Source organism: Phaeodactylum tricornutum, chromosome 7 (genome assembly GCF_000150955.2).
Source record: "Phaeodactylum tricornutum CCAP 1055/1 chromosome 7, whole genome shotgun sequence".
In the NCBI taxonomy this organism is placed as follows: domain Eukaryota; phylum Bacillariophyta; class Bacillariophyceae; order Surirellales; family Neidiaceae; genus Phaeodactylum; species Phaeodactylum tricornutum.
The window spans coordinates 929,650-943,994 of record NC_011675.1 but is presented as its reverse complement, the minus strand read 5'-3'; the positions used below and the strand labels follow the sequence as shown (position 1 = coordinate 943,994).

General features: G+C 48.4%; 7 protein-coding genes across 7 annotated transcripts in view; 2 read left to right on the top strand and 5 right to left on the bottom strand.

Annotated features, from left to right (window-relative positions):
* Positions 1 to 424: 424 nt before the first annotated feature.
* PHATRDRAFT_27263 (predicted protein) lies at positions 425 to 1,246 on the top strand (the record flags this gene model as incomplete). Its single annotated transcript, XM_002179906.1, has 2 exons — positions 425 to 663; positions 780 to 1,246. 2 exons carry the CDS (start codon positions 425 to 427, stop codon positions 1,129 to 1,131), a joined length of 591 nt encoding a protein of 196 aa, XP_002179942.1. The 3' UTR covers positions 1,132 to 1,246.
* A 97-nt stretch (positions 1,247 to 1,343) lies between these two features.
* PHATRDRAFT_35448 (predicted protein) lies at positions 1,344 to 1,827 on the bottom strand (the record flags this gene model as incomplete). The annotated part of the gene is made up of 2 exons (XM_002179715.1): positions 1,344 to 1,525; positions 1,626 to 1,827. 2 exons carry the CDS (start codon positions 1,825 to 1,827, stop codon positions 1,344 to 1,346), a joined length of 384 nt encoding a protein of 127 aa, XP_002179751.1.
* Positions 1,828 to 2,256: 429 nt separating this feature from the next.
* Positions 2,257 to 4,797, bottom strand: PHATRDRAFT_45686 (predicted protein; the record flags this gene model as incomplete). The annotated part of the gene is made up of 1 exon (XM_002179714.1): positions 2,257 to 4,797. One exon carries the CDS (start codon positions 4,795 to 4,797, stop codon positions 3,148 to 3,150), a length of 1,650 nt encoding a protein of 549 aa, XP_002179750.1. The 3' UTR covers positions 2,257 to 3,147.
* Positions 4,798 to 5,991: 1,194 nt separating this feature from the next.
* On the bottom strand, positions 5,992 to 6,528 carry PHATRDRAFT_35445 (predicted protein; the record flags this gene model as incomplete). Its single annotated transcript, XM_002179713.1, has 1 exon — positions 5,992 to 6,528. One exon carries the CDS (start codon positions 6,526 to 6,528, stop codon positions 5,992 to 5,994), a length of 537 nt encoding a protein of 178 aa, XP_002179749.1.
* A 2,688-nt stretch (positions 6,529 to 9,216) lies between these two features.
* On the bottom strand, positions 9,217 to 9,928 carry PHATRDRAFT_35444 (predicted protein; the record flags this gene model as incomplete). The annotated part of the gene is made up of 2 exons (XM_002179712.1): positions 9,217 to 9,515; positions 9,577 to 9,928. The coding sequence occupies 2 exons, from the start codon at positions 9,926 to 9,928 to the stop codon at positions 9,217 to 9,219; spliced, it is 651 nt and encodes a 216-aa protein (XP_002179748.1).
* A 350-nt stretch (positions 9,929 to 10,278) lies between these two features.
* Positions 10,279 to 12,893, bottom strand: PHATRDRAFT_35443 (predicted protein; the record flags this gene model as incomplete). Its single annotated transcript, XM_002179711.1, has 4 exons — positions 10,279 to 10,804; positions 10,843 to 11,140; positions 12,089 to 12,496; positions 12,527 to 12,893. 4 exons carry the CDS (start codon positions 12,891 to 12,893, stop codon positions 10,279 to 10,281), a joined length of 1,599 nt encoding a protein of 532 aa, XP_002179747.1.
* A 360-nt stretch (positions 12,894 to 13,253) lies between these two features.
* The window catches only part of PHATRDRAFT_35442 (predicted protein), a gene marked incomplete at both ends in the record, with an annotated part of 2,274 nt that continues 1,182 nt past the window's right edge, over positions 13,254 to 14,345 (top strand). Inside the window, one exon of the mRNA XM_002179905.1 lies at positions 13,254 to 14,345. This exon is cut by the window's right edge and continues 1,182 nt beyond it. Within this exon, the coding sequence (XP_002179941.1) occupies positions 13,254 to 14,345 (1,092 nt within the window).

Below are 14,345 nucleotides of genomic sequence, written 5' to 3'. Positions count from 1 at the left end.
GACCTTGGTACCGACCGGAGTGTTCCGACCTTGGATCTCGCGGACTACGGCTTTTTCTACTCTAGTTGGCAGCTACTCCAGCACTGGTCTGTACGCCGTCCAACCAAATAACCGACCCTCGCCATACACAAACCCAACCACGAGATGGTAGCAGTCGTAGTCGTGTAGTAGTAGTAGTGGTGATGGCAATAGAACCCAATCTTCCCACAACTGTCTACCGTTGGAGGAAAAACAGACTCGATTGATTGACGGACAGAGAATACTTACTACCCGTCATACATTCTTACTGTAGTTGTTCGACAGTATCACTTTTGGTCACAGCGGACTCACGGGCCTACCGCGCAACCACCAAAACAAAAACACAACCACCCGCGTGTCCGTTCGCTGCGCCATTTTTGGTCTCTTCTACGGAGGTTTGTGGAAGATGGGCCGCGCCAAGCAGACGCGCAAATTTGCCGTCACCAAAAAACTCCTCAGTCCAAAAGACACCAGGGTGCGGGAGAATGCCGTCCAGGCTCAGGCTCAGGCCGCGCAAAAGAAAGCCCGGGAAGCCCCGCGGCACGTGGAACAAGCCGTCAGTGCCCTCTTCTTTCAATACAATACCCAACTCGGACCGCCCTATCACGTACTCGTCGATACCAATTTTATTAATTTCTCCATACGGTACGTGCCGAACAGACGATCAATTGGACAACATGTCGTTAACGGACGCGTCAACTCGCTGACACGGTAACACTGTTCCAATTGTATCAATCACGGTTTCTCTACAATATCTGCAGAAAAAAACTCGACATGGTCCGCTCCATGATGGATTGTTTGTTGGCCAAGGCCATTCCCTGTATTACCGATTGCGTCATGGCGGAATTGGAAAAGCTGGGCGGCAAGTACAAGATCGCCTTGCGGCTCGCCAAAGACCCGCGGTTCCAACGGATCACCTGTGGTTGTCGCGGAAACTACGCGGACGATTGTTTAGTCCAAATGGTCTCCTCCTGGCGGTGCTTTCTCGTCGCAACGTGTGATAAGGAACTCCGCGGGCGCATTCGCAAAATTCCCGGTGTCCCCTGCATGTACGTGTCGGGATACCGGTATACCGTAGAACGCATGCCGGAAGCATTCGGGGCTCCTAAATAAAGAAAGACAACCGAATCACCTCCATGCCTAGGGTATAGTCGATTGTGGCTTAGGGGAGCCGGCCATGTGATCGTACGTGTACAAAATAAAACCAAGCCCTTTTGTGGATCACAACAATAGCAATCTAGACGCATGTCTTTAATACAAATACACGAGACCTTAAAGAGGTAGAGCTTTAATACTAATACACGAACCGTAAAAGAGGTATAGCTTTAATACAAATACACGAGACCGTAAAAGAGCGTCCAGAACAGAGTAAACGACAAGGCCGTCGGTTGGATCGACGTAGTCAAGTAGCCAAACCACGAGAGCTTGGTGTACAATTGCAGTTGGAACTTCATCTTCCAAGCCCAAACTGCCACACATACGAAAACATGCAAAATCAAGAAGCAAACTGCAAACAAAAACAGTGCAAGCACCCGTTAGCAAACTGGAGTAGAAAAACATTCTCGACCATGGTTGCGCAAGGGATAATTTGCTCGGAGAACACGTACTGAGTCCTTCCCACGACGTCAGTCCACCAATGCCGGCCACACATCCTGCCGCAATCCCCATAACCGAGCGAATTCGTTCAATTCTCATCATGTTTGATTGCATCGCAATAGGATCGAGGACTTCCTTGGAATTGCCGTTATGGTTGGCATCGGGTTGCGCTGCTGACCCGCCGGTTAGATCGGCCATGGGATCCGCAATCATGATGGAAAGAAACTTAAGCCAAAAATGTTCTTTATGAGAGAGGCTTTCTGGCAGTGGTCAACACGGACGCTTCTACGAGTAATGTCTAGGTGAATGGCCGTTCGTCAAGGCTAAGAAAAAGACGGTGTAAGTATGTTTCTTTCAATATTGAACATGTAGTGGAGTAATTTCCATATCGCCTTCACACACCAACGAGAACGTGTCTACTCTAGCTAGTGAGAAGAGCAAGTGGTCTGGCCTCTACCCGCTTTCCTGATAGGGGATACAATGACTGTGAAAGGCGGCAGACTTCCAGACTTCAACAGTCATAAACAAACCGTGCAAACACGCCAGGCAACCGCACTCGGAACCAACGAAAATTCGAAACCCTCAAATGTTTTGTTCCTGACAGTGAGCTTGTTCCTTTCTGTTGACAGTGAATGCTGCGAGAAATTACTTTGTGACATTCGCAATCAGTGCCAGCTTCTCTTTTGTAAGAGATAAAATGGGAGGAGACGACATAGACGACGACTTTCTGATTGAAAATGTGGTGGGTAGTCCGCTATCCGACGACGACGAAGACGACGAACTGCAAGAAATCTTGGAACAACCTGATGCTGCTTCAGGAAGAAAACGCAAACTTTCCGATGCCGACCGAACACTTGAAACGACCAAGAGCTCAGACAAAAAGCCACCAGGAAAGGTGCTGATAGAAGCTGGGAAGTATCTAAATGAGCAAAGCATTGAAAACCAGTCGCAATTCCTCGAGACTCTTCTACGCCACCATGCCCTCCGTTCCAAAAACGACGCCGGCAATACAGCCGATATGGAGAATGTGTCCCAGTATTTGTCCAAGTCGGACAAGTCGAGCCTTGTGGATCGCATAAAGGACTCTGTTTCCATGAAAAAGCTCAAAAAGTGGAAGACAGTCCGGTCGCCATCCATTGTAGTCATCTGCGTTTCGGCTCGTCGAGCCGTGTCGGTGCTCAAAGAAGTCTCTCCCCTTAAAGCTCGGGCGGCTAAGTTATTTCCAAAAAATGGCGACATGAAGAGTCAGCTTGAGCAATTATCGTCGGCGCCTTTTGGGGTGGCGGTGGGAACACCACACCGACTGCACGTACTATGTGAGCAGGGTAGTAAGGGGTTAAGCTTTGAGTACACTCAATTGATAGTCGTTGACTGCCACATGACGAACAAAGATTTTACCGTTTGCACGCTTCCCGACACCGCTCCCGACTTTGCCACACTATTGCAGGAGTTTGTACTGCCAAGTTTGCAAAAACGGAAAGATATGCGTCTGGCTTTTTTCTAGAATTCGGTCTTCATGTGAGGATAGCTTTACTATAGAGGTACAGGAAGAAATGATTGCATTTCTTTGAGATTTTGTGATAGATCTAGCTCTTGAATATGAGTAATGGCTGCTTCAAATGATGCCAAATAGTAGCCAACCTCTCCGATACGATTCATTCGATCACATAATGTTCGCAGGAGGACGCACAATGCACAGGGTCTTTCCATGTCCGCCTGAACGACGCAGTAAATAAAGATAGGAAGAAAATCGTCAGCCCCCAAATATTGAGTACCGCTGTTGGCGGAGCCTTCCTTGCCATCTCTATCTCCGTAATTGCCTTGATTGGCCAACAAACTTGAAATAGCTCTAGCGGCTTTGAGGATGGCGCGTAGCTTAGTGCAAGGTAGCGTCCTTCGTCCAACACCCACTTTTAGAATATCGATGACCAGCTGCAAAGAGGCTGAATCCAATTGTTTATCTTGAGGAATGCAAAAGAAAGACTGGGGTCGGACGCGCAATTCGTTCATCTTGAAGTGAACTTCCATATCTTCATGTTTCCAACCGTAAACAAGCCAGCGAGAAACAACACTTCGCAGAGGAACATACACTTCGATCTCAATTTGCGCCCGAATGGCTTCGTGCACCAGTCTAGTCCACTGTGATTCGTCATGCTTTAGTTCTCTATACACCAATTCGTACTCTTCGCGGGAAGCGATGGAACAATACTCTTCCATACAAGACTCGAGCAAAATGCCTTGTAAAAAATCTAAGAAAGCCTCGACATGCTCCAAGTCTTGCAGCGCCTTTTGCTTTAGCGCAATGTGTCCTTGTACTTGCAACACTTCCATTTCGCCTAAGTCTGGTTGCCGGCTTCTCACTCCCTCGACAAACGGATCAATCATTTGCTTCATTGCGTCCAACATAAAAATACGATGCGTGTGCTTTTGTAAGCTTCGTTGCAATTTGCCACGGATAAAAATATCTACGGATGCCTCTGTACCTGAATCGCTCCATTCAGGCAACTCGCGTAATCGTGGTTCTAGAAGTCGGGCTTCACCACACCCAAGAAAGGATTGGACGTGCATGGCGAGCTCGGCGGCAGCTGGGTGTAATCGTTCACGATAGATCATGCAGACAACGTTTCGTAAGAAGGACTCAAGTTGCCAGGCTCTTGCCGAGGAATCAATGTCCGATTCTTGCTGGCGGATAGGACTACCGAATCTAAAACGACCGATTCTGGGGAACGGTATCTTTGCGACAGCGTCGTACAGAGGTGTCAAGGCAGCACGCAGGTCGACAAAGTCCTGATGGAAACGTACGGGAGCGTACCATTCCCGCGCGTCATCGATGTCATATACCCATATAGTGTACACCATACCATTCTTTTCATTCAGAAAGCTATTGACCACGCGTACATTTAAAGCAGGCCGAACGCTGTTGAGTGGAAGTAGCACATCATATTCGGCATTGGTCGGAGAGCGAATACGAAAAGAGCCGGTAGCTTCCCACTGACGCGCCCGTTGCTCAATTTGGTGCAGTGTGCGGGATGTATCTAGCTGCTCTTCAGTGGATTTGAGGACTCCCCTTGTAGCTAGAGTTGCAGCAAGCTTATGAATGCCAATGACTTCATTTCGTATTGTGCGGTACTGTCGTGTTGAATGAAACACGCATCGTTCGTAGAGGGACGCTTCGAACGACATGGATTCTATGACAGAAATCGCGTTATTCAACAGAATTCTATACGTTTTCCGGCTCTCCGAAGGGCCATCCTCAGTGTTTTAGGAAACTACAACGATAACTAGCTAAAACGAGCCCAAAGGGCCAACGGATCGTAAATACTTTCGTAGGCAGATAAAAAGGACGTAATGTAAGAGAACTGCAACAATAAGTCCGTTCATCAGGCATTTGATGAATACAGTTTTCTGAGTTATACTAACACTACACAAACTATGCTAGACAGCCAGGCATTCTAAGATGGATCCAAAAGCTTCTCCATAGTTTAAATAAAAGAAAAACACTTCATAATACTGGACATAAACACTTTGTATTTGCTTGTTTTCTAAGAAACAACACTATTGTCCAACTACAAAAGTTGCAAACCAAGGTCTTTTACACTCCGTTGCAAGAAGACATAGGAAAGTTTTAGTTGCTATTGCTCACAGCAACTTACAGTTAGGAGCTTCCTCACAGATTAAGGTAAATTGAAGGGAAACAGACAAGCAGTCAAAGTTTGCCAGTTACCAACCAAAAGTTGTACAGACGTACAGCAAAGCTCTTGCATTAGGGCAGGAGAAAGGATTTGACAAAACTCTTATCAAGAGCCACATGGGTGAAGAAACACCAACATCAGAAGAAACAATGAAGATCAAGAAGGAAAACAACACAGCACACAATTTTCTCATCCAATCTGTGATGGGGACAGTCTTCCATTATGTCAAAAATGCAAATGGTCATGTGCAGGCTGCCTTTAATTCGGTTTTCCCGCAAGCAACCGCAAAGAGCTTGTTTGCGGTGAATTTGAAATCTTTAATGCGGTTCGTTGCGGTAACCCTAAAAATAACCCTAAAATATACATCTTAAGTCCATGAATACTATGGTTTTACGTATGATTACTCCTTAATTAGAGCCGAGAGGACCTTCAGATTGTTGTATTGTTTACAATGCAAAATGCCTTCGAGCGAGAAGTCTGTAAGATGTTGCCTTGTGTTGTCTTTCTCCCAATTAATGACGGAAAAGTCAGACTCAACTGTCGCTGTATTTGGAAATGCCGATGCCAACCCGCCGCAAAATTTCTGAATGAGCGGAAATCGTCCATGAGTTGCCGCCCAACTCTCTGAGAAAGTACTCTTCTGATTATAAGAATGCAATACAGTGTCTTGCAAGAAGGGTTCTTCTCAGTACGCTCGGAGAAATATGCTAAACTCTCGACTAAGTTGGTCAATTTCTTCGTCTGAAAATTTCCGCTGTAATCGTGTTCGGTGCTTCTGAATTGTCTTGACAAAATCTCGCATGTTGCTTGCAGCAAGCTCGTATGGGAGCTCCGGCGGTAGTTCTGCAGCCTGTGATTTGTTTCCACTGCGTACAATTGCAATGTTGGCAATGCCATTTGCTGCAACCACAAATAAATTACCAATGCTGGCCAGCAAACAAGAAAGTTTCTCCTCATCAGACGCCGATTCTTCGACTGTTTCGATCATCCACATGCCGAGCCCATCAAGGCACGACCGAACCTGATTGTGAGTGATAACATAGCTTCCGTTTCTCTCAGCTGGCTCTTTTGAAATGATAGCATCAATCTGTTCTTGTTCAAGGGGCCCAGCCATCCCGGACATTCTACAGTAGGTATCAATCAAGCCACTGAGAATTTTCTGCTGCTGTGACACCAGCATTGTCAATCCCTGAAACGAAGTAAACACGTTATGGGCCTCCATGAAATATCAGAATTGCGTTGGCATTTGTGATGTCAATGCTTTCTTTAGCTCTTCTTGCTAAGGCAGAGAACGGGGTATTGTACAGGATAGATTAGCTATGTTCTAACAGTGTTTTGATTGAAATGAGCTGTAAATTGGGTTAGAGTTAAGAGGTTTTATTTTCTACTGACTCTACGTAAATCACGATAAAATAGAGTTAAATTAGTACTTTAAATGCGGTGAGTTCAAAACCTTTAATGCGGTTCAATGCGGTGTTTGAGGACAAAACACCGCATTAAAGGCAGCCTGGTCATGTGTGTATGGTGTGGACCAATCTGTGCAAATAATGCAAACCTGAAGAAGAAGAAGACTTGGTGGACCTTGATTCAAAATTTGTCAAAAACACTTTGGGCAACACTTAGAAGGATTGGGATAAATGGTTCAATGATCTGAAGTTAAGAAAATTCCAAGCAGGGCAAGAAGTCCAAAATTGAGTTGAAGTCTCATGTCATTGGAAACTTACCAAGCAAGTACTCAGAGGTTGTAATGGCATACAAGAACCTTGGAAGCAGGAATACAATATTCAAGAAACTTAAGTAGTTAACTTGTGAGTTGTGGATTCAAAAGTTCAAACGCTCAGCAACAGACAAGAAAAAGACTGGAGGACTTGCTCTTGCAGCAGACAAAAAGGACAGTAAGGGATAACTTCAAGGTACCCAACTGAATTGCAAGTCCCCAATGAAACCAATACACAAAAATGTAACTACTGTAACAAGAAGGGTCACCTTTCAAAGGACTGCCATCCAGAAATTCTAGTTGCATAGGGTGGCAAAGTATGGGAGATTCCTTGCATAGGGCAAAATGTATCCCTGCTGGCATTGTAAATATGTTGCCAACAGGAATAATCCTGCCTTGCTGCTACAAGTTTCACCTAGGTATCAGTGTTTGGATCAAATCAAAATGTTTGGCAAAAGTTGTGGCCACACATCTTGCAGATAACATTCTTTGCACACCATAATCTTGATTTACCAGCTTTGCCAGTTGTCCAGTGAAGGTTGCTGGAAATGACATGTCAAGCTGGATTGGACCAAGGTTGGACACCATAGGCTTGGTCTTGTCCATATTCATTCAAAGCCCCAACCACCATTGTGAAAATCATGGGGCTGACAATGTCACCCTGCATGACACCGTGTGTAGCCTCAATCACTCATTTTTAGCACCCAATGGCCCGTGGCAATTTTTGTGTGAAGGAAGGCTGGTGATGACATGCCAAGCTGGATTGGACCGGGGTCCAACACCAGCGACTTTGTCTTGTCCACGTTCATCCGGAGACCTACGTTTGCGAAATAATCCGAAAAGTGTTCCAGTGCGGCCTGTAGGGCCGTAGTACTCTCACTCAACAATTCACTGTTGTCTGCATAAAACATTGCGTCCACCTGTGCCGCCATTCCAGCAAATTCTAACTTCCATGCCTTCAAGATACAGTCAACCACCATGTTGAAGATCAGGGGGCTGACTATATTGCCTTGTGTGACCCTGCGTGTAGCCTTGATAACCCAACCATAGTACCCACTGGCCCGTGGCACCGCCTTGTGCCGCATCCAGAAGGTTTCCAAAATCCGAATCACATTGTTGCCAACATTGTAGCCCTGTAAAATTGCAAGTGTGCATGCCCTATCCAGGGTGTTGTATGCCTTGGTCAAATCAAGGTATATTTGCACTACCGTATCCTTCCTTCTGACCGAAAGCTGCATGCTCAGCTTGTTGCGGAGGACCGCTATCCTGGTGCCTCTCTCCTGACGGAATCCATGTATTGCGTTGTCAAACTCCAAGACGCCCTTCAATCTTGAGTCAATAATTGACGAGACAAGCTTCCAGATGGATTCTAACAGCCCAATGCCGCGAAAGTCGCCATTTCCCGGTTTCGGGAGCAGGACCAGTATCGCAACACTGAGCGCCTGAGGTAACTGTCCCATCAGGAACGCGCTCTGGACAATCTCCGTTAGGAGCCGGAATGGTCGCCTATTGTCCCCTGCCTTGTACAATTCTAACCAGTGTCGCATGTCTTCGGGCCGGATGCCTGATGCGCCTGGAGCCTTCTTGGTCTTGAGTTTCCTCACGTGCCTAGCAATCTCCTCTGCTTGTGGCGCATCATTGCGCACCCGCCACCAACAACATAGTGGGACGGGTATTGGTGCCCCTGGAGCCGGTGTTGTGCTATACAGCTCCGTGTACTTTGTGGCGGTAGCCTCCATGTTCTTGTGGCACGGTGGGGGAGGTCAACCTGTTGACTTCCTGTACCACCAAACAGTGAAGGCCCTGGAGACCTTGTTGGCCTCCAGTAGCTGTTCCATCTCTTTCCCTGCTTCCTCTGCCCAGCTCCGCCAATCCCGTCGCATACTGGACTTGATATGCCGTCCAACTTGTTTCTTCCTCCATTGTGAGGCCCCGTGTTTCTGGAGCCTCGCCCGCTTGTCTTAAAGAGCATGCGTATCCGCCGAGATCCAGTCGGGCCGTCCCGGCTGGGTCTTGGGCTCAATTTGTATTTTGCACTTGATGAGTTGCTCAAAAGCAATATCCGGTGCACTCTGTACTCCCCCTTGTGTGATTGCTGCCGTCGTCAGCATTCATTGCCGTCCTTGTAAATATCCCTTTTGCTCTGTTTGCAAAACCGTCTGCATTGTGACCACACTAGCATAGTGATCACTCTCAAAACGAGGGGGGTCCACAGTCTTGACTGCCTAAATAAATCGGCGGTTGGTCCCCATTACCACGCTGTTCCGCAAGTGTACTACCCGGCCATTCCGCTTCACTTGCCATGTCCAGCGGTGGCGGTGTTGGGTTTGCTGCCAAAAGTGCCGGGTCAAGTCCTGCAGCCCAAAGCTGCTGAGCACTGTGCAAACTTCGATGTCCCGGACCGTCTCCCCCGGCTCTGAGAGATCCATGTTGATATTGCCCGTATGCAGTATCTCCATATCCCTCTCTGCCCCTTGTAGTGCCACCTCCAACTTGCTCAGCATAGTCCCATTGGTTTCATTCGGCGGGATGTAAACCCCCACCGCTTTCCACCGTAGGCCGCCAGAAACAAGCACACATGAGGCGACATTTGGCCCGAATTGTGCACACTTTCGACCAAGAAGCGTTCCGACTCCTCGCGCCAGAAGAAACAAACTCCTCCTTGTGTGAGGCTTCCCCCCAGCGCGATTTCCGCCACACAATAACCCGCGTACAAACGTACAAACATCGCGGGATTGTTCGCCTTGATCTCCGTCAAAAATCCAAAGTCCAGGTTCAACTCTCGTATTGTCTTGAGCGCCTGGTATATATTCCCATTCCCGTGGTGGCATATGTTGAGTGTGCCGTATTTCAGCACGGTACGGTTGGTCAAACCATTGGCCTGATGCATTAAATTCATTGGCATTTTCCAAAAAGATCCGTTGATTTCCAATGTCGCACGAAAAATTTTTCCTGTGCAAATCCTACCGCGGACGTCTGACCGTGCCGCCCCCTCTCAACAAAAAAACTCACGAACACCAAGCAAACGGACAACAACAATTGGTTCTCTGTCCCTGCTTCTACTCCTTTCCTTTACTTCCTTTTGCGTCCAAACTGTGATTTATCCGTCCCCTAAGTAGTGTTAGGGTAGATGATGTTGGCGGAAGGTGTATTGCTTGCCGCACGGGCAAGATCAAATTCGAGCCGTTGCCATGGGCTCAACACCAAGTCTTTGGGTGGGTGATCATCTTTTAGTACTAATTATTGTGAAACTATTCACACTTTGAATTCCCGGGTTCCCACGGGGTTCGCATTATAATCAACCCTTCTATCAATGTCCTCTTGTAGTTTGGATAAGTCTGAATCATCCGTCCAAAAGCTTCTCTGAACAATGTTCCGTGTTACAGCCCAGTCGCGAAGGGATGCAAAGTCTGGGAGATTCCTAGCATAGGGTAGGATGTAGTCTCGCCGGCGTTTCAAGTACATTGCCAGCGGGTGTAGTCCTGCCCTTTCCAGTGCCATGTTGGACGCCGGTTTTAACCAGGTCTCCGTGTCCGGATCATACCAAACCTTTAAACCTGATATCCGCCATGCTATGGTCACATGAAATGCATTGAGCCAATCATACTGAGCTAGGGTAAGAACCCATGTCTCACTGCAGTATAACAGGACCGATTGCACAATCACCTTGTAGAACATGCCCATGACGCGGGGTGACGCCTCCTCTTGAACTAAAACTCGAGCGATCATATGCCACTTAGCCCTTGCCTTGCTAATATTGTAGCGGATTGCACCGTCATTGCTGTCATTCACAAGGATTTGTTCCCCAAGTGTCGGAACTGATTCACCCGGCCCACTGCTACCCCGTCAATGTAGAACTGATGGGAGGTTGCGGTCTGGGCGGTCCACTCCTGGGTGCGGGCGGCCTTCCGCTTCTGGCCCACCTCGCATAGCTTTGTACGGAAATGATGAGCCACTGTCTTTGTTGCCACGTGCATTCCGCAATGTTTGCACTTGGGTAGTGCCTGCACTCCTTCCTCCTCAATACATATCCTGTCAGTGGGATGCCGCAGCATGAAGTGCTTTCGCATATCATGTGCTTGACTTGCCGTCGCGTGGCACCCGTCCACCGGACACACTACCTAAATGGGTTCCTTCAACTTGGGTATGCTTACCAAATATTCCTCTTTGCTATTGAACAGCCGTCGCGAAAGGGGCGCTCAAGGAGTCAAATCTACATGATGGATCGCCTGCATGTGCCGAGTCAGCAAAGTTTGGCGAAAGTCGTGGCCGCAGATCTCGCACGTAACCTTCTTTGCACGCCGCAATCTCGAGTTACCCCCTTCTCCAGTCGTCCTGTGAAGGAAAGCGGGCAAAGACATGCCAAGCTGGATTGGACCGGGGTCCGACACCAGCGACTTTGTTTTATCCACGTTCATCCGAAGCCCCCCACACGCGAAGTAGTCCGAAAACTATCCTAACGCAGCCTGCAAGGCCATAGTACTCTCACTCAACAATTCACCGTCATTGGCATAAAAAATTGCTTCCACCCGTGCCACCGTTGCACGAAATTCTGTCCTCCACGCCTTCAGAATGCAATCAACCACAATGTTAAAGATCATGGGGCTGACAATGTCTCCCTGCGTAACACCGCGTGTAGCCCCAATCACTCGCCCATAGTAGCCACTGGCCCGTGGCACCGCCTTGTGCCACGACCAGAAAGTCTCCAAAATCCGAATAATGTTCTTGCCAACGTTATAACCGCGTAAAATCGCAAGTGCACATCCCCTGTCCAGGATATCGTATGCCTTGGTCAAATCAAGGTATAGTTGCACTACCGTATCCTTACGCGCGACCGCAAGCTGCATGCCCAGCTTGTTGTGTAAGACCGCTGTCCCGGTGCCTCTCTCTTGACGGAATCCATGTATTGCATTGTCAAACTCCACAACGTCCTTCATTCTTGCATCTATGATGGACAAAATGAGTTTCCACACAGATTCCAACAACCCGATGCCGCGAATTTCAGTACTGCCCGGCTTCAGGAGCAGCACCAGTATTGCCACACTGAGTGCCTGAGGTAACTGACCCGTCAGGAATGCGCTCTGGACAATCTCCGTCAAGAGCCGGAACGGTTGCTGATCCCTCTGTTCCACCTCGAACAAGTTTAACCAGTGCCGCATATCCTCTGGGCGAATGCCTGATGTGCCTGGAGCCTTCTTGGTCTTGAGCTTTCGCACATGCCAAGCAATCTTGTCAGCTTCTGGCGCATTGTCAAGCACTTGCCACTGGCGGCTGGTTGAGGTGGGGATTGGTGCCCCGGGAGCTGGTTCCGCCTGATACAAGTCTTTGTATCGGCTTGCTGTTGCCTCCATGTTTTCGCGGCACGGTGGAGGAGGTCGACCTGTAGACTTCCTGTACCACCGTTTCGCCACATCAAAAGCTCCAGAGACATCCTTGGCCTCTAGTAGCTGCTCGATTTGTCGTCCTGCTTCTTCTGCCCGACTCCTCCAATCCCGTCACATACTCTTCCGTATGTGACGCCCCACTTGTTTACGCCGCCTGTGCGAAGCTCCGTGTTTCAGGAGATTGACCCGCTTGTCCAGGAGTGCATGTGTCATTGCCGAGAGCCAGTCTGGATGTACAGACTGTTTCTTCGGCTCCACCTGTACCTTGCACTTGAGCCGCTGCTCGAAAGCAACGTCTGCTGGCAGTTTTGTCTCCCCGCTGCCGCGCTCTGCCGTCTTTGGCATTCGCCTCCTGCCCTCCAGGTAATGCTTTTGCTCAGCTAGCAAGCCCGTCTGCATCGTGACCACGATAGCGTAGTGATCACTCTCAAAACAAGGGGGGTCCAGGATCTTGACCGCACGGATGAACCGGCGATCCGTCCCCATTACCACGTCATTTCGAGAGTGTACCATCCGGCCATTCCGCTTTGCTCTCCACGTCCAGCGGTGACGGTAGTGGTTTCGCTGCCAAAAATGCCGAGTCAAGTCCTGCAGCCCAAAGCTGCTGAGCACCGTTGTAATCTTGATGTCTCAAACCATCCCCCCCGGCAATGAGATATCCACGTTAATATTGCCCAAGAGCAAAATCTCCATGTCCTTCTCTGCTGTTTGTAGTGCCACCTCTAGTGTCTATTCTACTTCTGTGCTCACCTGGTAAAATGGCTTGTCTGGACGTCAATGAAATGGCCATTACATCTCCGATACTTGGTTTGAGTCATGTAAATTAGGCTTGGTGCATTGTCAGACATGCCAGTGAGGGATCCTAGACTTAGAATTGGAGGGAAGGTGACGGCAAAGGCTTGTCATGTTGTGCATCTGAGCAAGTGCGCACGGAGATATGGCGTCAACAAGCACTCCAAGCGGCTTGTTGGAACGGTTCTAGACGTCACGACCACCCCTGTATCCATTACAACCGGGCGTACCTTTACTTTGATAACAGCAGTTTATGATTTTGGAGAGAGTTTGTTCAAGGAAAAAACACTGAACATTCGGAGTGTAAAGGCATTTGTACCGCCAGAAGATGAAGGAATGTCCTTAATTGAGGAATTAGCAGCAGAGGCTTTGCAGGCAGCAGAAGCAGACATGGAAGCCGGAAACTTGATGGAAGAAAGTGTCGAAGCCCCGGTAGCCGAAATGGTTGAAACCCCGGCTGACATAGAGCCCGATACCTTGGTCGACACAGAGCCCAATACCCCGGTTGACACAGAGCCCGATAGCCCGGTAGCCGAAATTGTCGAGACCCTGGTTGACACTGATACCTCGCTTGACACAGAGTCCGAAAACCCGGTAGCCACAGTGCACCAAACAGAGTGGTATGTGAATGAAAGAAAAACCCGGCTGGATGTGAATGGCCATGTCTATGTTAGGCACTTCCATATCCGTACTTCAGTTGGTGACCTTATTGGTCAAGACTCTGACAATGGGGTGAGATTTTCGCGCCTCGAATATTTTCTGCTCATGTTTCCGCCGACCCAGCTGACTACTATGTGTCGGCTTACAAATACTCAGCTTGCACAGCAAAACAAGAATCCAATCACATCCGGAGAACTTCTTCGGTTCTTTGGAATGCTCATACTCACTACAAAGTTTGAGTTCAGTAGCCGGGCCCAACTATGGTCCACCACTGCACCCTCCAAGTACATTCCTGCCCCTTCATTTGGACGCACAGGAATGTCCCGGCAACGGTTTGACAATATCTGGAAATATATCCGTTGGAGTGAACAATGTCCAGTCCGACCCGATGGTATGAGCACTCATGTTCACCGATGGCAACTTGTTGACAACTTTGTCACAAGGTTCAATGAGCATCGTAGCGAAAACTTTGTACCTTCCCATCTG